The 25,439-nt window shown below is 33.7% G+C and overlaps 1 protein-coding gene across 10 annotated transcripts in view; it reads right to left on the bottom strand.

Moving 5' to 3' along the window:
• The window catches only part of LOC126825586 (helicase domino), a 49,606-nt gene that overhangs the window by 6,388 nt on the left and 17,779 nt on the right, over positions 1 to 25,439 (bottom strand). For 7 of the 10 annotated variants that reach the window (XM_056101561.1, XM_056101564.1, XM_056101565.1 and 4 more), the window contains 16 exons: positions 24,980 to 25,216; positions 24,253 to 24,377; positions 21,911 to 22,424; positions 21,229 to 21,398; positions 20,573 to 20,769; positions 18,255 to 18,369; positions 17,645 to 17,812; positions 17,068 to 17,250; positions 14,365 to 14,439; positions 13,573 to 13,707; positions 9,535 to 9,570; positions 8,902 to 9,058; positions 8,212 to 8,444; positions 3,221 to 3,448; positions 1,378 to 1,686; positions 177 to 338 (listed from right to left, as the gene is read on the bottom strand). In XM_056101561.1, coding sequence (XP_055957536.1) covers positions 177 to 338; positions 1,378 to 1,686; positions 3,221 to 3,448; positions 8,212 to 8,444; positions 8,902 to 9,058; positions 9,535 to 9,570; positions 13,573 to 13,707; positions 14,365 to 14,439; positions 17,068 to 17,250; positions 17,645 to 17,812; positions 18,255 to 18,369; positions 20,573 to 20,769; positions 21,229 to 21,398; positions 21,911 to 22,424; positions 24,253 to 24,377; positions 24,980 to 25,216 — 3,044 coding nt within the window. The remainder of the gene's footprint in view (positions 1 to 176; positions 339 to 1,377; positions 1,687 to 3,220; positions 3,449 to 8,211; positions 8,445 to 8,901; positions 9,059 to 9,534; positions 9,571 to 13,572; positions 13,708 to 14,364; positions 14,440 to 17,067; positions 17,251 to 17,644; positions 17,813 to 18,254; positions 18,370 to 20,572; positions 20,770 to 21,228; positions 21,399 to 21,910; positions 22,425 to 24,252; positions 24,378 to 24,979; positions 25,217 to 25,439) is intronic. The other 3 variants (XM_056101562.1, XM_056101563.1, XM_056101566.1) reach the window with 3 other exon arrangements.

The following is a 25,439-nucleotide window of genomic DNA, read 5'->3' as shown; positions in this document are numbered from 1 at the left end:
AAAAATCTGGTTACGATGTCGTATTGTCTTTTCTTTGTAGTTTAATAAGTTCAAGTTAATAATTTGGGTAGAGTATTCATTTCTCATTATCTGTTTTTGAACTTTTACAGCAAGAATGGCCAGCTCTTTATCTAAAGCTTACATAATGCATCTTTAATATTTCAATTAATATTTACCATGACTGTTGTTGCTCCAGTAACTAAAGGTTGTAATTGTTGTGCTTGTACAGCCTGGGCAATAGTTGGAGCAGACACAGCAGCACCTACTGTAGCATTTGCAGCTTGCGCTGCTGCTGCTGCGGCAGCTTGTGTTCTAGCTGCTAACTGTTCAGCTGCCTGCTAAAACAAATTGGTACAAATCATAACTGTTACAGTTAGATGACCTGAATGCGAACACAAGTCACACACTGACAAATATTTACTTGTGATTATTACAATCTGATTAAAATACAGATATATATTTTGTTTTATACTTTCAATGGTCTCTACTACATGAAGATCTGACAAGTTGCAGTGGGAGGTCGCGTCAGGGGTCATACGAGCAGCTTTTGACCCTATGACGTCAGGCATTTGATGCCAAGAACTCACTACACCAGACTGTTTCATTTGGTAATCCCTCACATCAACCAGAACGCGAGTTATATAACAACTCTTCCAGATTCTAGTGTAGTAAAGACAAGTAAAACGAAATTTTGAACTATAAAAAAACGAAATGAAATAGGACCTGTGTTTTAATCAGATTGTGATTATTATTAACTAACGAAACAATGCTTGGCAACTAATATGGTCAAAAACAATTGGCAACAATGCCCAATACAAATAAATTGCCCAATCCATTACTTCCATACAGTACAGATCACAAAAAATGATATAGGAGAACCAAACCGTACCCTACAAAAAATATTGTCTATCAGGCAAATTGTACCCTACAGTAGTCTAAATGACAAAGCCATTGGGATCTTAAATTAACCACCACCTTAATACAAAGGTTCTGAATAATGAGATGCAAAACCACATACAGTATGAAGATGATCATTTCCTTATAACTAAATTATTTTTTCCTCAAAGCATCGGAACTGCAAATTTTTGTCTGTCTACTTGTCAAAGACGGGTGATTTTTACGTCGGTCAGGTACTCAGTAAAACAACCTTTCACTTGTGACAGGTGGACCGTAAATTTACTTTAACCCAGACCACAAGACTCATGTATCGCCTTAACTATATAACATTATGCAATTCAAAACTGAATATGATGTAAAAATAAACTACAAATAAATACTGTGAAAAACAGTGATCAAACATTTCAACACCTGTAACCTTTTTTATATATTATAAACATAATATCAAAAGTATAGAGTAAAAAATCGATATTTTTTCACCTTTACCTGTGCTGCGGCCTGCGACTGTTTCTTTTCTCTGGCAATTCTTTCAGCTCTATTGGTAGCTACTTGTAGAGGATTCAATGGTTGGTCGTAAGTGATTCCATTTTCTTCCAGAACAGCAGCATGTTTAGGATTTCTAAGAGTAGGATTTGCAAGGGTCTGTTTGAGAGTTGGTGTTCGTTTGTTGGATACAGCTTTAACCAAATCAAATCTTGATGAATATAACATTTTGATGTCTGCGTTACCTTTCTGTAGGAAGAGATTACTGGTTCGCATTGGTCGGTTATTCTTACTCTGAAATGATGCCTGAAAAAATGGTGAAACTAATAAATTAATAACTATCTAACAGAATAGATGCATTAACTTTCACTTTATTTTGTTTGGTTATCTTTTTTTTATTATTATTATTTTACTGTAACAACCAGCAATTGTTATGCAAGATATGCCCACATTTTGCAAGAGAACAAGATAAAAAAAAAAGGTCATAATCCAGGAAGTTATAGTCTGATAATCGGGAGTATTGAAAGGAAATGAGGTCTTTGGCATATAAACATATATTCTAAATTTTATCAAAATTTGACAAAAATTGTGACCTTAGAGGGTCCACAACCTCTGTATTACATACTTTTACACTATTTGCGTACAGGGAGCGGTAATTTTGTTGGGCAGTTTCATTTCAATTTTCCCAAAATTTGAACTCAACCTTCATTATGGTGTAACAGTGTTATATATAACATTTTTAACATTGTAACCCCTTTAGGGTCCACAATCTACAAACATGTTTTTCATACAATCAGGGGCCATAATCCAGGAAGTTGGGGATCAAAATTGTAACCTCTAGAGGGTTCATAACCTTGATATTACATACTTTAACACTATTTACATACAGGGAGCGGCCAATTTGTCAGGCAGTTTTGTTCCAATTTTCACAAAATTCAAACTCAGCCATCTTTATGGTGAAACAGTGATATATCCGAATGTTTTTTTAAATCAGATAAAATTTGTTACCTTTGGAGGGACTACAAGCTGAACAAGTTTCCTCAAAATTGGATGAAAATTGTGACCTCTACAGTGCCCACAACCTACAATCTTGATTTTTCGTACAATCAGGAATCCCATTTTCAGGTAGTTACGGTCCGATATGCACGAATATCGAAAGAAAGCAAGATTATTGGGTTATACACATACATTTCAAGTTTCATCAAAATCAGATTAGAGTGTCCAAAAGCTAAAAACATGATTTTTCATACAATCAGTGGCCATAATCCATGAAGTTAGGGTCCAATACATGCTAATATCTAAACAAACCGTGATCTTTAGGTGATAACCCTATATTCCAAGTTTCGTCAAAATCAGATAAAAATTGTGACCTGTAGAGTATTCACAAACAAATTGTGAACGAACGTCCGGAGGGACAGGGGCGATGACAATGAACGTCCACATAAAAATATGGGTGTATAAAAACCACTGTATTTTCTTTAATATTAATCAATTAGCTGTCTGTCTTACTGTATATACAATTCGTGCAATGACTTATGGGCGATGTCTTAATCTACCAGTTAACGACACATTCTGAATACTCCCAACAGAAGGTAAGATTACTTTTTTCAACCCAAAGCTGAAACCTCAGCAGTCTGTCCTTTGACACTTTATACTCAATTGAAACTATTTTTTCCAGATCCAGATTTGTTGCAGCTGAAGCAGAGACAATTTAGTTGCTGTAATCTAGATTGATTTCAGTTGATTTTAAGTTTTTCACTAATAAAAGCCTTGATTTATAAAATTTAACAAGTAGATTTTTAATCTAGACAGGCAGAAAAAGAAACCCACAAATATTTACCTTATACAATCCTTTGTTTTTCTTCTGTTTTCTGGGACTAACATCATATAGAATTCTTCCCTCTTCTCGTGGTATAATAACGTTCTCATACTGGTATTTACACATCTTGGGTGTTCTATAAACACGACTTCCACTATTAACCACGTCTGCTACCAGATCCCAGTTAATAGTTACAGCAGGGGAGACAACTTGTAGATTTAATGGTAGATTCAGCAACGATTGAACAGACTAAACAGAATGAAAAATGGAAAGATCATTAATACTGTACACATTAAAAATACTAACTTTTAACATGGACCGTGTATAGATGGACAGGCAACGAGTCCAGTTTGTTGGATTCTCTGCCGCTCGCACGAGACACGGAAAGATCTCAATGTCAACGGCAAATCAAGCGATGTGATTTTGGACATTGCGGGATTTTATACTGATTAATTTCTTGAACTCCTCCTTGGAATTGACGGTATTCTTATAGTTACACGGTAACTTTTCAACCTGATAAGTATTCCTATCCGGTAGTGACGAATTTGTCCAGTTTGAAACTGTGAAATTTCCAAATGTAGCAGTTGAAAATTGTGAAATTATCGATTTCAATATTTTCATAGGTTTTGTAAGCATTTTGGTTTTGCTTAATACTCCAAATTCCCGTATGTATGAAGGATTTTAAAGTTATGAAAATAAAGTTCAGGTATAATACTGTCCGGAATGATGAATAATTGTGCAGAAGTAAAAATTAAAAGAGTGTTTTAGTAGATTTGTTTTTAAGAAAAATTTGACGTTTTTTTTTTCGGATTCACATAGGCGCGTCCGAAGTAAACAAAGACGATGTGTTGATATATTTACACCCCAATCATCAGTTAGTAGTCTATGTATGAGTTTAAAAAAAAAGAGTAGCAAGATTAATAAAATTATTATGAATTGATTTCTGTTTCTTTGCTTTTAAACTTAATACAGGTATTTGCGCGAAGGGAGCTAATTTACAGTCTTAAGACCAACTAGAAATCAGCCAGATTTCTTCAAGTTTGGGAATGTGACCTCAAAGATTTGTTGAAGAGAATCCTGTCATCAACCTCTCAAAGACAATAAATTGTAGCCCAATTATTATCTATTCAGATGGTGTATTGTATAAGTGTCATATTACACTGCTCTATATTTAGAATGTAAAACTAAAGCTAGATGGGTTTGGAATCAGATTCTATGAAATTTGAATAAGAGAATAAGAAAAACTAATCAAATTAAACACAGAAATAAACAAATTTAATAACAATTTAATAAAATTAAAAAAAATTGATTCAAATATTACATAATGTAATAATAAGCTTATTAATTTGATGTAATATCTACAGCAGCTTGTCTAAGCCAGGGTATAAAATATCTTACATTATTTTACTCATATACTTTGATATTGACCAATTTGATGTTAACCAATTTAATGATTTTGGAACTTTTTCTTGGGGAGATAAATATTCATAAGTAAAACAAGGGTTGTTGAGCACATTACGATTGTATAACTCTTGCCAATTATATATTGATTTCTATAGAAATGGGCCAATATCGAAATATTAATGGCCTATTGATCCATCGTATAATACTATTTACGAACTTATCAATTATCAGTAAAAGAAAATCTGATCCAAAATTATCTATTTTGGTGCAAAAATATGAACATTTACTGATTATTTACATACAGGGAAAAGGTCACCCCAAAACAATCTACATGTATTTGTTATTTAAAAGAGCTAAATCGCTAATATTTAGGACCTAGAAATTGACACAAATGGTTCGCAACACAAATAATAATGTAATATGAATGTACATAAACTGATTTAGTATTTATTGCGCATGCTCTCCAGATAGGAATATGACGTAACCGTTTGAGTTACTTGTGGAATATATCTAGCCCTGTCCTTCAAGTCCCTTGTTATAAATGGCACTTAAAGGCATTCGTGAACCAATGGTAAAATGTTTATTTTGTCTTACAATCTTATGGAAGCCTATAACTACCATTCGTAATTTCTACTTTTCGCCCCTTCAAAACACGAAAGTCGAAAAGTGACCTTGAAAGTAGAGACTACATCAACTTCTGAGGCGAAAAGACAAAAGTACGACAGCAAGCCAAAATCAAAGGTCGCTAATATCGCCATCAATACTAGACTTTATAAACTATTTTGTTAACGCGAATTTATTGTCAATGTCAACAAAACAGTACACCTTTAATAATGTATTATAACAATATTACTTATATTCTCTGTCACCACAGGGGGATCACGTGGCTAAGTGGGTAAGACGCTAGCTCGCTAGCCTGAAGGTCGGGTGTTCGATCCCTGCATTGGCCGAGAAAGTTCATCCAGATTTTCCAGCGTGGTTCTCCCTTGTCAGTGATGCAGGACGGAGGGGCTGACATGGAAAGCTGTCTAATCGTTCGGTTGGGACGAAAAACCGAGGTCCCGTGTACACATTGGCGTGCACGTAAAAGATCCCTTGGCAGTTGGAATTCGATATAAGAGTAGGCCGTAGTGCCGCTGTCCGGGCAAAATTTCCCTCATAGCACACTGTATGGCGTATGCCCGTCTTCATTAGCCCAGGTTAGGAGCAGAACAGTAGGACGTTAAACTCCATTTCATTTCATTTCATTTCTGTCACCACAGAGTTCTTGATGTGGAAATTTACACGGAAATATTTATTTATGGCTAGGGATATGATATCATATCTTTCTTATCTAAATTATATCCTGGTTATATATATATATATATATATATATATATCCAGGATCTAATTATATCCTGGTTATATATATATACTATTCAAAAAAAGTAGGGGATATTTGATTTTTAAGTGTTATTAAAGTCACCTAATGAAACTGACGAAGAAACAAATGACAAAATGAAATGAAGTTCACATTCATCAATTTATTCCAAATGATCGTTAGACTAAGTAAGGCACAGACTGACCATTATAAGGGTAAAATGATACCCGAGGTCAAACAGCAAAGTTACCACAGCATCACAACCAAGTCAGTAACGGGTAAATCCTCCTCTGTTTGCCAAACAAGCATTGATCCGACGTGGCATACTCCTAATGAGACGTCTAAGGTCATTTTGGTCCAGATTGTCCCATTCCTGTTGCAACGCAGCAGCAAGTTCTTGGACATTGGCAGGACGTTGTTGACCTTGACGTAACCTCTGTCCAAGCATGTCCCAGACATGCTCGATGGGGGGAGAGGTCGGGACTCAGTGCTGGCCAAGGTAATGTGGTGATGTTCTGTTGTTGGAGGTAACCTGTAACGATCCTGGCCCTGTGACATCTTGCGTTGTCATCCTGGAAGATGAAACGGCGGCCATGACGTCGTGCGAACGGCACAATATGGACTGCCAAGATGTTGTCCCGGTAGTACTGGCCTGTAACACGCCCTGCAACAACATGTAAAGCCGTTCTTCCAGCAACAGTGATGCCTCCCCATACCATAACAGAACCACCCCCAAATCGATCATGTCTGATGACGTTAACGTCTTGGAAGCGCTCGTTTCGACGACGCCACACCCTCCTACGTCTGTCCAAAAAATCAACAGTGAACCTTGACTCATCTGAAAACATCACATTGCTCCAGCGTCGATTATCCCAGTGTTGACGATCCCTACACCAACGACGTCTTGCCTGAATGTGATGATCTCTCAAACAAGGGATCACGCGAGGACGTAGGGCGCGAAGGTGACCCCTATGCAGTCGATTCCGAATCGTCTGGCCACTCACTCTCACACCAGTGTCTGTTTGAAGACGAGCGCTGATCTGATTTGCTGTGATGACACGATTTCTCAAGGCCAAGGTACGGATAAATCGATCCTGGGCTTGAGTTGTCGCCCTTGGTCGACCTGAGCGTGGTCTGTCCTGTACAGATTGTGTATCACGGTATCTGGACCATAGCCTGCTTATGACAGACCGAGAAACATTCATCGTCCGCGCCACAACCGCCTGTGTTGTGCCGATCTGTAGCATGCCAAGGGCACGTAACCTTTCATTTTGGGTAAGCCGACGCGTATCAAAATTTGTTTTCTGGTCACTAAAACAATTAAACTGATGTTTCCACCCTGGAATTCAATGCCACAATGACTGTAACATTCAAAGTCAGAGTCGTGCAAATCTTGGGTTGGACCCCCATGATGATCCCAAGCATCACCTGCATTCCATGCGGTAGCTATTGGTGCGTTTGGGTGTCACATGTAACTGGAAATGTTTCTTCTGTTAGGTTCTATAGTGACTTTTTTCGTAGTCATTTGCATATTTTAGTATTATGCCCCCAAAATCAAATATCCCCTACTTTTTTTGAATAGTATATATATATACTATCATATGATATCATATCTTATCTAAATTAGATCCTGGTTATATATATATATATGATATCATATCTTATCTAAATTAGATAAGATATGATATCATATCCCTAGCCATAAATAAATATTTCCGTGTAAATTTCCACATCAAGAACTTGTAGTATTATTCTTACAATTTCTCGTACAATAGGGGCCACAAGGCAAGAAGTTAGGCCCGATATACGCGAACATCAAACCGAGATCTTTGATACATAAACATATAATATTAAGTTTTTTTTAAAACCGGATACAAATCGTTAGAGGGACCACAGCCTTCGATCCGATTATCACAAAATTCAAACCCAGGGTGTAACGGTGTATATTTAAACGGTTTTTAAAATCCGGTAAAAACTGTAATTTTTGGTACACCCAGGGTCCATAATCTAGGAGGTTACGGACCGATATGTGCGAATATGGAAAGAAACAAAACTCCGTGGAATATAGACATATATTTTAAGTTTGATCAAAATCGGATAAAAAAATTGTGACTTCTACAGTGTCCACAACCTTTTTATTATATACTTTTATACTATTTGCGAACCAAAAATAATCATCAGATTCATCAGAAACACAGAAAAAAGAACTAGTTAAAACGTAACCAGTTAACATATTATTGCAACCAACCTGTAATAGTGACCAATCTTCATTTATCAACCATTCTGGTATATCTTGATCTGGAGGCTCCATCACAGTTTTATTTGGCATTAATGGTGCTGTTGGACGGAATGGTTTAACTAATCCTTTCAGTTTTTGCATCTTGGCTTCACGTCTCAGTTTCTGTTGGATAGCTGTAGGACGGTCAAACAATGACCTAGGAACACGAGGAGGTTCTTCCTTACGTTGCTTCTGTTTACGAGCTGAAAAGAAAAACAATCATCAATTCTCAAATTAAGGAATTTAAAAAAAAAGTTGAGAAACCAACACTTATACTTGGTGTAGTCTCTATTCTATGGAAATACTAATTTGATCACTTTTCTCATTTCGGCTAAATTTTCCACAATGAGTCATTTATCAACATGGCTTGCAAAATCTTGCCTTCTGTAAGTAATGCAAAATCAAGCAATGGAAAAATTTCGATGGTAAAACAGTCCTTAGCGAAGTATGCTAAATGATCACTTGAAATGAAGTATAAATAATATATTTAAGGACTGTATACAGTCTATTAGTTCTACTTCAGCAATGTTGAGTTTCACATATTTTGAATGCTCAACGATTCCTTAATAGATATTAGTTGTTTATGGAGCATTTATGAATAAGGTATTGCTTATTAATCTGTTTTCTTAAATTTTCTCTCTGATGTCATTCTTTACTTACTTGTAACTGTTTCAATTCTTGGTTTTTTATGTTCTTTACGTATATGTACTGGAGGTAATTGAGATTCAGGCATTACGTTAGGTTCATATAGAAACAATAAACTCTGATCTATATAAACATCATTATCATCTTGTGGTGGGGTTGGTGGTGCCCATAGCTATAAAATACAATATTATATCAACATAGCCAATGAAATCTGCCATTTATAAATGACGGGATTAACATGTGGTATATACTTCCACTGTGGGGTCTTAAACAAGGCGAGAAAACCACATGTTTACTGAAAACCCACACATCTACTGAAAAGCCATGTTTATGAAAACTTGAGTTTACTGAAAACCGAACATGTTTAAAAACAAATTTAAATGTGAGAAAAGTCCCTCTAGGTTATTTATTCCATATAATCGATATGATTGTTTTGAAACTGTGCTCCTAAACCACTGGTTTTAGCAACTGTTTAAAAATGTCATTATCCTTTCTAGCATAGTGGCCCAGAGCTGTCCTTACTTTTCACTGACCATCTTGTTTTGGAGTAGGCTTCTTTTTTTTTTTTACAAGTTGTGTGTTCATTATCTTTTCCATACAGGCAATTACTCAAATCTAAGATAAAATTTATATGCTAATATTACTTACAGGCATAATTTCTTCATCAACATCTGATATAAACATCTGTAATATAAATATATATCTCTAGAAATTATATTTAAAAAAAACATATCTTGAACATGTTAGCCGACTTTGTTGTTCAGAATTTTTGTTAAATATATGTGCAGTAAAATTGGGCACGTCCAAACTAGATTGTATTCAAAATTAAAAGAAAAATCTGCTGAGCAATACAGAAGGTTCACACTTTTCAGACTTTGTGAGACATAAATATTTTTTTGTGGTTTTCAAGGAGTCATGAAAAACACCCCTTACAGCTATTTATAGCAATTATGCTTATTAAATTTTCTTGGGAATGTGATTATTTCACACCAGTCAAATGATCTGATGTATGTTGTTATATCTCCATATTATAAATATAAAACATTGTATATTTAAATGTCAACAAAAGTATTAAATCTGTCAATTAAGATAATTTTCTGAATTAATGCATTTTTCATATTATTTTTCTTCAAGTAGGGGTTACGTATATTTATATATCAGGAGTATTAACACCCCTCTAAACAATACAATATATAATCCAAACAGGATTGATTAATTGGCTGGCTAATTAATATCTTTACCAACATTGTAACCTCATTATGTGTTAATCTTGTTAAAATTACAGGAAAACACCCATTACAGATAAGCATATCACATTAATTCCAGTAGCATTTTGCATTGCCTGAATTTTATGACTCATTCATTTCTTGTTGTACAGTATGAATAAAGCACATGAAACTGATACAGTAATTATATTTCATTGAATTGTATCCTGTATATATATATAAATGTCATTGAAACAGATGTTCAAGTTATATGGAAGAATCACACTTAATTTGTAATTAATTGCTGTGGTTTTTTTAAATATATATTATCTTTGATTTTCTACAGGAAAGGGATTTCTTTTCTCCACAATGATATGCATAAGCCATAATCATTGACTTTTCAGAAAAAGTGGTTAATTGTATTTTGCCTCTAAGTTATATATACATCTTATGTTGAACCTTACTTTAACAATTTTGAATTCAATCGTTTGAGATTGTAAATATTAATATGTTAGAATTAATTTATTGTAAAAGTTGTAATAAAATAAAATAAGCTAATGTAAAGGCAGTGAGTGCACATGCATTATAATATTTGAATAAAAAATCTGAAATAAGAATCCATTGAATAATGAACTGGGAAGGGAAACAACTCTTGCACAGTCCTATTCTACATGTAGGGCAGCCTAGCAACCAACATTATTATTTGATTACAAAAATCTTTAATACATCAATCTGCTAAACTCCTGAAGACAACTTTTCAATTCTAAGAAACAACGAATGGGTCACTTGTTGATTATAAGTAACAGCTACTATATACACGGGCCTAATGTGTCATATCTGCTATACATTGAACATTACTCGGCCTTCCCTTCTACTTCAATCCGTGCCACGATATTCAATGTTTAATACGGATTGATCACTCTTTCATGATGACTTCAACTTTAAATGTGATGCTTTACCCAATATCATTCAATATGATGCTTTTTGATCAACAAATTTTATTTCGCTCAGCCAACCTTTACGGAGATGCTTTGTTTTTGTTGCACGAAATTGATTCAAAATAGCACTTTTAATGCAGTAATATTCCCCCCCCCCCCTCCAAATGTAATTTTACTATATTTTCTTGTTTTTTAGGATATTAATCTATCTTATTTCCTGTAATTTGTAGGTGGATTGCTCAAGTTTGTAAAATATATTGCCCAGTAAAATTAAATTTGTTGATCACAACTCCCTGGTTACAGCGATCAGCCATCAGATGAGAAATACACCTCTGCATCTCATTTATGTAGGTCGTGAAAGAACAGCTAGATAACAAGGTATTTGGTGTTTATCAAAAAAATTCTACAAAATTTACTCTTTCTTTTCTAATTTTGATATCAAAGTTCATTATTTTTGAACAGTTTAAAAGACTGTTCTCTCTTAGATAGCTACATAATGAGATACAGATGGAATTTCTTTCATGGTTTTACACCAAAACCTTGACATGCTGTGTAGTTTCTGACATTTCCCCACATAAATAAAGACACAAAAGGCAATATTTACAAATTCAATAGCTTTTATTCACTTTGAGTTATTTTGCATGTTGCTTTTCAATAATATATCACATTTTTTTTTTTACAAAGACATCACATAAATTCTGTCTTATGATTTCTCGTAGCAGTCATACAAAATACAACCAGGAACTCGTCCCATCCAAACAAAATTTACAAAACATCTTAACAGGGCCGCAAACATCAAATCTAACAAAAAAATGGAGCTTTTAAAAATAAGACTTGATGCAAGGGAAAATAAATGTACAATTAACCATACTTAGGACTTAAAACATGCCAACTTTTACACATTTACAAAATGTACATTTAACACAATTATCACTGGTATAAACAAAAAAAAATATCGCAAATTATAGTTTCAACTAAATGCTTCAAAAACTTGAGGATTTTTCCCTTTCTTACATTAAGAATCAAACTATATCAGTCAAACTCATTCAAATGACAACAGGCATAATAATATACAATCATATAGATTTTATCATGTGGACAGATACTGTTTGTATGTGAAAGACAAATGGAATGGCTATATATAACTAGGACTGTATCTAGCCTGTATCTTTGAGATTATTAACACCATGTCCGTTTGTATTGGGTTGTGGTGTGGTAATTGTGGCAGGCTTTTTCTGGCCAACAACAACAAAATTTGATAATTGATTTGATTGTATAATTTGAGGTCTAGTCAAAGTAACAGTTTGACTTGTCATAGGTTTCAGATTTAAACCCTGTATATTTTGAATGGGAACAATTCGTGGCATAGTAGACATATTGACCATCACCGGGGAATTGGTATCTTGATGCTGGGATGCTCGCCTTGTTCGTATTACTAGATTAGGATTTGACCAAGGTTGTGGTGGAGAACCAAGAGGGTTCGTGGTTGGGGTTACAACTATTGGTCTAGGGGAGGCTACTCTTGGTCGTGGACTAGTTATTATACAAGTTGACGGGATTTGAACAGGTGCTCGGACGTTCAGTTGCTGACGGGGGGCATTATTAACAAACGGGACTCTTAAGATGGGTCTGGTCGTCACCATATTATTGAGTTGCTGAAACTGTTGTAATTGAGCTGGGGTCAAGGTTACACACTGCTGAGTACCTAGTGCACCGGGGCGGGTTATACGAGTAACTGTACCAGAAGTATTAATACAGAAGGACGAAGCCAAGCTAATGGGGTTCTGTAGAATTATAGTTTTTGGTAATTGCACTGATTTTGGATTAGGAGACTGTTGAACAGTGGTAGCTACTGGTATAGCTGTGGGTTGGCTTGTTCTAATTACAGCATTTGGATTAATCCTGATTAAGTCCTGCATAGCAGCAAATACATTTCTATTATTAGCACTAGTTAGAGTAACTTTATCATTTGGCTGTATAAGCTGAGAGTTACAAGTTGTAGGTAGTTTTAATAATATCATATCTTTGATATCTTTATTAGTGGGAAGCATAATAGGAGAGGCCGACTTAGAGGTAGTGGGAGTTTTAATAGTGATAGTATTGTTTTTAGGAACACCAGAATTCTTAATTTCCATTTTAGGCACTTGTATTACTTTCTTAGCTACAGGAGGAGTCTTTTTGATTGGCTCTATTTTTGGTTTAATGGGAGATTGTTTTCTTGGTGGTGCTTTAGCTGCTGGTGTTTTGGGCGTTTCTAATTTAACATGTTTAACAATGACAGGTTTAGTAGGAGAAGGGGGATTACTGCCTGATGGATGACGAGTTGATCGTCTTTCACCAGGAGTTTGAGGGGAAGTATTTTTACTTGTAGTACCAGAACGACTTCTGGTACTACAACTATCCTCGCTAGTTTCACTAACTATTCTCTTTCTAGCTGTTCGTGCTCTCTCACTACTCCTCTGTTTGGTTGATGACACTTCAATGCTACTTTCAAAAGAAGAATCTGATTTGCGTTTTTTAGTTTTTTGTTTTTTCTTCTTCACCTGATTATGTGAATCCTCCATTGAGTATGTGTACAGCATTTCATCTTCTTCCAGTTCAGCTCTTCTTTCTTCTTCCTCTTTCAATGCTTTCAGTCTTGCTAACTCCCATTCTTTCTTAGAATTCTCTATATCCTCCTATATTAAATAGATAAATATGTCAGTTGGCTTAAAGATACATTATGGGAGATTTTTATAGAGAGTTGGCCATTCTTGCTATAACAGTTCAAAAGTAGATGATGAAAGAAGAATATATTGAAAAATTCAGTCAAATTACTTTATTCTGAACATAGTTATCATCGTTGTAATATTTGCCTAGAAATGGTAGCGAAATGTGTCTTCACCTTCGCCGATCGTTTGATTGACAGGCATTAACTCCACCTACATATCTCGATTATCAAGTAAAGTTTTCAATGGCATACCGAAACGCTTTACAGCGGCCTCGCTAAGTACACTCTATCATTTAGCCGAGCCATCCGTGGGTCTACAAAGTTGATTTTGGTCTTGTTGTTTAAATAAAGATCTAATTTATAATTTCTATAACATCTGAAGCCTAAATTAAGACTTGCAATAATCAGATTTAGCTCTTGCATAATGCATGTTTAATAAAGTAATTGTGTTCAGACATTCAGATTGGAATAATAATTTAGATCCTTTTACAAAAGGTACTACATATAAAGATCCATTGGCAGTTGATAATCAATGGATAAAAAGTAGATGCAAAACCATCTAAAGAGATACAATAATTGTAACGTCTCACAAGATAACAAAGAATCAAAACAAGCAATGACTAACCTCATCAAATGAATCTTCTTCAGGTTCCATTTCAGCTTCCACATAACCCACAGCATATCTTTCTATTGGTGATAACTACAATAATTAAACATGACATTATAACATCTACATAGGTAATGAAGTATAACTATTTAACACTTCAGGATGTTAAAGTTCTCCAGACTACTCCTTGATGTGTCGTAAATTAATCAAGTAAACCTGCTAAATTAAGATGACAAAGGTACATGTCTAAAATAATTGTAAAGACCTCATTAAAATGTTCATTTCATTGGTTTTGTTTTTCATTTGACGAAAAATTAACATAATCATTGATCTTTATCTTATAAACACAGTAATATATTATATTAAAGATGCATTAAGCAACAGCAAAATCTGCCCATTGTAGGTATATTTTTTCTGGCTTCAAATGTTATATAAATTATTAATAAGGTATCTATTCACATGACAAGCCCCTAATCAATCGTATGGTTGAGATAATAAATGGATTAGAACATTCAGGTCATTGGATAATCAAGACTTTTATTATTATAGCAATGATATTTGACAAACAAGACTTTTATCTGTATTTTTTTTTTTTTTGTGTAAACAATATTTTATTTCCAAAATTTATGAAAAGGGATTAGTAGGGAACAGGCAAAGCCTATATATTACCCTTCTCCTCATACAATGAATATTTTAACTATATCTTGTCAAAATTACACTCATCAATTGTTGCTTGCAGGTAACAGTCTTAAGCAGTGGGAGTAAAGGCACATGTCAAATAATGTAAAGACCTCATTCAATTCTTCATTTCATTGGTTTTGTTTTTCATTTGACGAAAAATTAACATAATCATTGGTCTTCATCTCATTTTAAATACTGAATTATATATTATATTATATTATATAATGTATTAAGAGGTTGGCAGGCAACACATACACCCACATACGTCAAACAAGGGCTTTAACTCTAAAAGTAATCAACAGAAATAGCTAAAATGCAACCAACTTTTTCGTTTCACTAATTTAAATGATGCATATAAATTTCATACAGATCGGATGATAATTTTTGTCTTTCGAGCATTCATAAGGTCTAACAAAGTGAAACAAGGGCCATAACTCTAGAAATAATTGACGGAAATTGCTGAAATTCAATAGGCTTCCTCGTATCACTAATTTAAAGGATGTATATAGATTTCGTACAGATCGGATGATAACTTTTGTCGTAAAGAGAGTTCACAAGATTCAACAAAGTGAAACGAGAGCCATAATTCTTAGATGTAATTAACAGAAATTGCAGAAATTTAAGAGGATTCTTCATTTCATTAATTCAAATAATATATATAAATTTCATACAGATCAGATGATACCTTTTATTGTTGGAGTGTTCATAAAGTGAAACAAGGGCCACAACTCTAGAAGTAATTAACAGAAATTATTGAAATTAATTAGGCCTCTTCATCTCACTGATGTAAACAACATATCAATTTCAAAACAATCAGACGATAAATGTAGTCTGTAGAGTGTTCACAAGAAATTGTGGACGATGGATGGCAATATACAACCACATTTTCTTGTGGACGTATAAAAAGTCATCATGGGTTAATAAAGTTGAATTTTGATCCACAAACTATTTTCTTTAATTGTTCAGCAGGAATGCAGCAATGACAATAAGTATTATTCCGAGCTACTGAATGTTGTCTTAAACGATTATCAAAACTTAAGTCAAATTTTAGACATCGTTCAAAAACGTTAATTTAAGGCCAGTGCCACAAGACAATTACTATATAAAGTAACAACTTTTGGTAATTTTGGCCTACAAAATTGATCTGTGATCTTATTCACAAAAATTTGAAGAATATTACATTTCAGCTGGTTAAGTGATAATATCTGTGCTAGAATCCGGCTGTCACAGAGGGGAGAGAGAGAAAAAAAGAAAGAGTATAATGTTCCCTCAACACAAACCAGGTCATTTTAGGGCTAACATTGTACAATTTCATTTTCACAATTTGCCTGCACATAGGGGCAACCAGACAGAGTTGGCGACAATATTCAAACATATTTTTGAAATGTTAATTGTAGTTATCTTTACTATTTTGTGGTTTTTTTTTAAATATGGAGTAGATTAATAATCATTGGACACTTTGGGGTCCTTATGGTAGAAAAAACATCTCTAATATTCATAAAACAATTTTTCAATTTTTGTTGGGATACCTTTTATTAGACAATAATATAGATGAAGGATGTAAAAATAGTAGTCATATACTGGGCGATCGAAACGAGGCACATAAATTTTGAAACACTTTCATTCACTTAAAACTAATCTCTGACTAAAATATTTTCTTAAATACAGTTAGGAAAGATTGCAGTAATGAAAAAAAAAAAAATCTTATGAACATAAATATTATTCAAGGCTATGTTGTCTTAAAAGAATATCAAAACTTTAGTCAAATTTTAGACATCATTCAAGAACATTAATTTAAGGCCAGTGCCACAAGACAATTACTATATAAAGTAACAACTTTTGGTAATTTTGGCCTACAAAATTGATCAGTCGTCGAATTCAAATATTTTAAGAATATTGCATTTCAACTGGTTAAGAAATAATCTGTGCTTGAATTTGACCTTTCCCTTACAATCAATAGAAGAAATACAGCTGACTTAAAATAATATCCAGACATTATGCCCTCACAGCGATATTTTAGGGATTAGTTTCAATATTTACCTCTTTCTCAAGCTGGGCTAACTCTAATTCTACTTTAGATACTTCATCTTCTTCCTTTCTATTTTCAGACTCCTTTTCATCCCAGGGAATCGACTCATCAAACTCAGCTAATTCAGCTTTCTGTTCAGCTTGTACTTGTTTAGCAGCAATAACATCAGTTTCATCTTCAGCCTTACACAAAGCCTAAAAAATTAAATTACATGAAGCAATACTTGACAGTGTACCAATGTAAACTTTATACGACGTAAAATGGAATTTCATAAATCCGCCTTTTTCAAATATTGATCATTTGAAAACCTCATAAAGTTGAATCATCAATTCCAATACCAACAGGAAACATTATGTTACATGAACAAAAACAGTTCAGCAAACATAGGATTACTAGGGCCAGGTTTGATTACATCCCACAACACATCAAGCAGAGAGGATTAGATTCTGTCACTTATTGCAATCCTGGTATGCTGCAGATCAAGTACTCTGATACTAAGTTAAAGGAATTTAGTCTAAACAATATGTAACTTGCTAAATTTTTCTAGATTTGACAAATTGACTGCCAAAAGACTGATTTATAATTTACCATTTCAAACTGTTTCAACATATTAGCATCCTTAATATTGGCTTCTGGTTTATTATGAGCTGATGTTGATACTTCTCGAACTTTTTCTATTGCTTCTTTAGCCTTAGCCTTTTCTTCCGCCAAACTTTCCAACCCTGATGGTTCCTCAAATAATTCTTTTAGAGTTTGCTGAAATTTAACAGTTAATCATTACATATATACCGATACTTATCAATCACTATTTGGATGATTTGAAAGCTTAAATCTCGGTGCTACTCAAATAGATTTTTATTGATGTATTCATATAAGCCCAATAAGAAAGGGCTTCAGTCTAAATAGAGACAGCTTAAATTATTCATATCATGCACCAATCTGAATAGATAGATATTTATTGATCTGATGATATAATAATAATGAATCTTCATTAATCCGCCAGTTTTCAAATATAGAATTTGACATACCTAAAATAATCATTAGATTCATTTAACAAGTTATTATCTTAAAAATGGAATACCACGAGGACTGAACTATTTACTAACTGTAACCAATAAAGCAAAGTGTTTTAATATACTGTAACACAGTATACATTAAACCATGAGAAATTTTTATCAAGTTGAAGCTGTTTATTTACCTGTTTAAAGAAAGCTGTTGTAAAGTTACCACCTTCTATTGCTAAATCACCCAATAATCTCTTCTGATTCGCTTTCTTCAGAATATTTTCTTCTATTGTTTTATCACTTATTAACCTGAAAATTAAGCAGAAGAAACCTATAAGATTAAGCAACCTACCGCTCTTGTTACATGTATATAGGATTAAAAACCGGATACTTGAATCAATGACAAATCTGAAGAACATCTTTACTCCTCCCCATTTTAAAGAACTAATTTAAAGAAGTAATTTCCATTAATTCAATGGGATACAGAGGGTCAGACGTGACAATGACTTTGTATGAAGACAGCTCTGTGTTGGAATGAATCTTCATTAATCCGCCAGTTATCAAATATAATATTTGACATACCAAATATAATCATAAGATTCAGCGAACATATTATTACACTTTAACACAATCAAGTGAATTAATTCACACATACATTAATTTCTCAAAGTTGAAATTACTAAAAGCAATGTCACACTATCATTTTATTTTTACAGGACTTGCTGTCCACAGTGAATATATTTTAAACCCAATAGGTAACATGTAGGTTAATAAAATAATCCTTTTCAATTCACTAGTATGAAATACTGTACCTGACCAAAACATCAAATACATAATATTACGTATTTTGGCCAATATAGCAATCAATAACTTTTATCTAAAGCATTTTAAACTTTCACAAAAAAACAACTTATCGATGTTAATCTTAATCTTCAGCTCTAAATACAACAAACTCAAAAATAATATTATTACTCTGCCCCTTCTGAGAATACTATTTGGGTCAAATGTCACGCAGTTAGACAACCTACATATCTGTATCATGTAAACGCATGTATTGGTGACCTAGACTATGATTAACAAATGAAATGAAATAGGGTTTAACATCCTACTGTTCTGCTCCGACTGGGCTAATGAAGACAGACACACACACCATAGTGTGCTATTAGGAAAATTTTGCTCATATCAAATTCCAACTGCCAAGAGTACTTTTAAGTGCATACCAATATGTACACAGGATCTCGTTTTTTTTTTGTGCTATTCAAAGGACCATCCCGGGGATCAAACACGGGACTTCCAGGTTACCCACTGACCACCATGGCTCCCCAATTAACAAAAGATACTAAAGTTTATAAATGGCATCACAAAATTTGTGTGACTGGTGGATAATATAATACAGACTGTAAGACTAAACATAATTTGATTGTAACAGCCAGACAATTGAAGAATGTAATTAAGTGAAACCCTCATCAAGTTTTCATTTCATTAGATATCATTTGACGAAAAATTAGAATAATCACTGGGTTTACTTATATAATACATTTTCTACGGGGTCTATTGCACGCTACATTCTGCAGAAAGCTCTACGAGTTCATGGTTCACGACTAAAATATGGTTCAATTTTATTTCAATAATGTGCTTGAGCGTAGTAGCCTGTAGAAGTGGGAGGGAACCCGAGGACCCAGAGAAAACCCACAAGGTTAGACAGGCGACCCTACTCCTTTTCACATGGAACCACCTGATGTAAGATCAAGAATAACAGGTTAACCTACTCAAACATTCATACCATTAACCTACTCAAACTTTCATATCATGAACCTCAAAAAATGAAATGGGGGTTTAACATCCTACTTCATGGAGCTCAAATAGATTACCGAGCAAAGCAGTTTGGTATGCCATCACAAGCCTGAGTTAACACATTGCCCTGATCTGAATAGATATATACTGTCCTGATGACTTATAAACCTGTAACAGTAAATCTCTTTGATCTTTGGGGTATATTCTATGCCCATAATAACTTGTGGTCTGAAAATCGGGGGTGGCTTTGGATACATACAGGGAAATTTGGGGTTCTTCTTCTGAAAGTTTTTCTTTAAACCTGTAACAGGTTTTTCTTCCAGGGTAGGGTTTTTTCCCATAAGAAAACATGATATAAGGTTTTTCTTACGGGAATTCTGGGATATTTTGATCTTGCGTACATAGACGGTTTATAAGCAAGATAAAGTCCTCGACTTCGGTTATGCTGGGGAAGAAAGACTTCAGAAAAAAACCTTTGACATAAACACCTTGGCCTGGGGACCTCGGTTTTTCTTTTTCTCAGGTTATTTTCTTCAGTCTTTCTTTCCCCAGCATAACCTCAGTCTTGTGCTTTATCCTACATTTAATAAATAATGAAAGAATCCTCATTAATCCGCCAGTTTTCAAATATGGAATTTGACGTACCAAAATTAATCATCAGATTCATTTAACAAGCTAATTGGTACAAAGCAAAGTTCTAGTATAGATTTAAACTTACCTATAAATATGGACATCTCGTGTTTGACCAATACGATGACATCTGTCCTGAGCCTGGGCATCCATGGTAGGATTCCAGTCACTATCATAAAATATAACAGTATCAGCACCTGTCAAATTGACACCTATACCACCCGATCGTGTTGACAGAATAAAACAAAATATACGTTTATCACCATTAAACCGATCCATTAATACCTGAAAATAGTAACATATCCATTACATCACAATTTTCATCGTATTATACAAAGTTATTTATGACCAAAAACAAAAATTGTGACTAATTTCCAGGTCAAGGAAAAATGATTTTAACTATCTGACAAAATGTCAACTACTACTGAACTGGTACCTGGCCTTTCGAACTTCATCCTGGTCATATGAATCAATTTTAACAAATAACTAGAAAACGAGACAAATCTGAAAGGTAGCTATTTTACCTTGACAAAGGATCAATTTTTTCCTGACAATGTCTGTAACATGTGCTTTATTGCAGTTTGCTAACATCAAAGATTCAATTTTAATCGCTCCAAAAAGCTGTTGCACATCCAATAAGAATAACTGTTTTTTTCAATGCTTCACATTCATTTACAGAACCTCAAGACACCTGTCAAATCTTCAAAGAAATCAATATGGTTTAATGAAAATTTTCAAACTTACTTGTCTTTGCTCAACTCTGGTAGTACCATCTAATCTAAGATATCGATGACCATGATAATTAAGGAATGCTTCTAAAACATCCAACATCTTTGTCATCTGAGTAAATATAAGCACCCTATGACTACCCGATTTTAATTTAGCTAGCAACCTATCTAATGTTTGAAGTTTCCCTGAAATAAAAACAATATATTTATAGATTATTCTAAAAGACTCAATTGTTAAGACACAAATTTTAATGTACAAAATATTGATTGGTAGACTTCTGAGACCCTATTTTAATTTCTTTATTTCATGACATAAATTTGACTGACAGCTTCAGTAGGTTTCTATAGAAATATTCAAGTGCATTGGTGATAAAGATAGAATTTTCAGGATACATAAGTGAAACATATACCGCTAAGATAACAAAAGCTGTACCAAGTTGAATGGTTCACACAAGTTCTTTGTTCATAGCCTTTTGTCTTCAAATATTTCAACGGAAAATCTTATTGCAGAAATCATGTATCGCATTAACTCTGTCATTTAACAACCATATCCATCAGGGGTATGAGATTTTTACACATATATATAAACCAATAAACATGCACAATAAAATAAATGGAAGAATTCTGTCATATTGATAATACACAAGTTTGAAGAAATCAAATTTACAATACTTCTCCAAAATATTCATATGACTTACCACAATCGTACTGTATAAGACGTAATTCTGGGAACATGACTTGCATTTTAGAAGATATAGTATGAAGACATGTTGATAAAGAGGAAAGTTCTTTCTTTAAAGTATAATTTCTATATTGTTGTTCCACGAGATAAGATGGTGGAGGATGGGATACGTGTAGCTGTATAGAAGGCACTGTAACTGACGGTGTCACAAACACGTAACGATCTAAAATCTCCTTAAGTTCATCCAAATACTGTTCTGGAGTATGGACCATATTTGATAAAGCACTAGTTTTTTCCCAATAATGTTGATTGTTTTGATTATTTTGTGTTGCGTTGTGGCAATGAACGGAACCTAGACCATGCCACGTATTATTGTTCACGCTAGTAACACCAAGATCATTCCAAATATTCACAACTTCACATAAATCATGTCCATAAACAGGTTTAACATCACAGTGTCGTTTGTTTATTTTAGCTATTAATTCTAATTTAGCTTTTCTATGTTTTTCTCTTTTTTCTTTCAACATTTTCTGAAATTAAAACACAAGTTTATGAAATAATTAAAAGACAGAAGTTCTGCACTTTAAACACGTCTTACTTTCAAAAGCCCATCTCTTTATACCATGTTAGTTCAGATAATATAATTCTTGCGAACCGCAAAAAAATAATAGTCTTAATTACTTATTGGCATTTGGTAGTTGCATTTATCTGGTCACTCCATGAAAAATTGGAGGCAAGCTACATAATTACATAACCCTTATAAAATGTTTTGGTGATCATTTTAAGGCCGTCGTTCGCACTTCATTTGGTGAATTTTAACAATAAAATCGTTTTTGAGGTTTTATGATTATCTGCGAGTAACACTATCTAGGAACACATACCAGTCATTTTTTTCACAAAATTCTTCTTTATTTCTACAAAATTTGGTTCTGAATGATCCCACCCTTTTTTATTTTGCCCTAATTCCGCTAAAACTATTGATATAAATCTAAAAACAATAGGCATTTCATACGTGAAATACTTGGCTTCCGACCGGTAAACTGTCGCCATGTTGGATACTGTTTGAAAGCTTGGGATTTCCCCTATTGAAAGGAAATGACGTTTTTTGGGGGTGTCTTGAAACCTTTCTTCTGTATTGAGATAAAAATAGCAAGCAAGAACAAGTTTTGCATACCTAATGAGGTTATTTCGAGATTACGTTATTTGATTGGTCGGTCACATAGGTCAATGGTGAAGTGTCCAATCAGAAGCGGGCAATCCTCTAGGTCAGGTCAATAGGCATGCGCACTAAGCTCAGGTCCCATATCAATCCTGGTTGCTATATTACTGAACCGTACGTCACTGTTTATCAATATTTTTGAAGATTTTCAAATAAAATGCGTTTGAAATTGTTTAGATGACTAAATAAGTATGACAGACACTCATAATAAACAAAATGAAGATGAATATTCGTCTGCTAGACCTAGTAGTGGTATGGTTGCAATACCATTACCAGGTAGGCCTGCTGTCAGTGATTATTATAGTTATGGTTGTTTTGAATAACATCTATTCCTATGCCAATGTACGGTTGTAAATTTACACACAAGAAATAAAATAAGAAAATACTGTATATTGATAAGAAATACATTAGAAAATATATATATTAAAAGTCAGTTTATTAATATTAAATAAATGAATTGAACAGATCGGCGTAAGTTGTTCTACTGAAATACTTCAACTTCAGTTGTTGATTTCTCAAAACAGTTTTTTTCTAGAGTTACCAATTTTAGTCATGCTATATCTCTGAAAGTTATCGTCAGATTTTCTTGAAACGTGGAATATAACTTCCTATATAATAACTTTGTGCAATAGGAGAATTTTATTGAAATCTGCAAAATAGTTCCTGATATATTGTTGCCATAGCAACTGTGACACGTGAAAGAATTTTGAAGTTAACATTAAAATGTGTATAACTTGCTTTCTAATTATTATTTTGTAATGAAACTTGCCTATTGCACAAAGGAACATGTCAGTATCCTCTCTGCTTAATTTTAAAACATTCTGTTGAATAGTTTCTGAGAAACTGGATGACTAAAATTATACGCAGAAATCCAAGATGGCCGCCGTTTCCATAGCAACAGGTACCCCCAGGAAAATTTTTCGGCCGTTTTTGTAATATTCAATGGATGTGTTCTTAGATGTGTAAGAATGGTGACTTTACCTCAATTATTAAAAAAACTGAAATTTTCTACTGTCCACCCCCTTAAAACTGTTAAAAAAATTGAATTTGAAATTTTCAGACAAATTTAATTAATAGACTATTTCTTTTAACAAAATTATTATAGTGTTACCAAAAAAACTATATAATGTGGAACTTACTAGATGTAATTCAGATTGTGGAGGAGGTTTACTTGGTCTACGCTTTGCAACAACTACAGGAGTAGTAGTAGTAGTGTTAGCAGTGTTTGATTCACTTGTCTTAACAGCAGCTATAGCATTTGCAGCTACAAATAACAAAATACTCTTATCATTGTAGAAGACATTCAAAATTCGAGACATAAAATAGTTTTCATTCAGCATTTATCACAATATGCAGCAGTTCATTCACATTATTTTCGAGTCAAGTTTTTTTCTTTTTAAAGAATTTGTAGCTTGATTCAGGTGTCCAAAACTCCACAAAAAAGTTTCGGATGTTTTTGTCAGGCGTTTTTCTTTCCCTTTGTAATGTAAATCCCAGATTTAATCATAAATACAGGAGGCGTTCAAGGGAATATAAATGAGAACAGAATTAAGATATATCTGACAACAAAGTTAAACTGGTTAAATATATTAAACTATAACACATACTTAATGGAAAAACAGCTACTAATTTATTTGGGCAAAGTTTCGATGAGTATTCTCTCAACGTTATCAAGCTCATTAGTTGCTTAAAACAGTTTAAAAGTGTGAGATGTGATAGCTACCAGGTAATAGTAGATTTTAAAATTGTGTGCTACTTACGCAACTTTCAATTTTTAACCACCTTATTACCACAAGCGTAACCTAAAGCAGTGATCAACAACATTTTTAATGAAGTTTATAGAGAATTAGACATATAAATACTAACCCTGTGCAGCAGTAACTGTAGATAATGAAGATAAATTTCTATTAGATGATGTAGTTGTAGTTAGATCAGTAGTAGAAAGCGGAGTAACACGCATCACAGGTTTTTGACCAGCAACAATTGAACCAGATGGTAATTGTACTGGTGTAGTTTTAACTTGAGTTATAACTGGAGTTGTTATAGGGGCAACAGAGGTATTTATTGTTGATACACTGGCTGTTGATACTATCACCATTTTACCTGAAATAATTCATACAAAGTTCTTAGTAACAAACTGAACAATCGATCTCTACAAGAATTTTAGTTATTTGTAAGTATCATCAATCCTTTATCAAATTATGGGCGATCAGTTTGAGTCACATTGGCCAATAAATGGTCTTGAGTGACAAACCTCATTTGATAATGTAGCACAAATCGGAAATTTCATCTATTCTGATTTACAACACTGAAATATATGGGTTTA

The sequence above is a fragment of the Patella vulgata genome, chromosome 6, assembly GCF_932274485.2.
Source record: "Patella vulgata chromosome 6, xgPatVulg1.2, whole genome shotgun sequence".
NCBI classification, from domain to species: Eukaryota; Metazoa; Mollusca; class Gastropoda; family Patellidae; genus Patella; species Patella vulgata.
The sequence above is the reverse complement of the archived record's forward strand: the minus strand, read 5'-3'. Positions and strand labels throughout refer to the sequence as shown.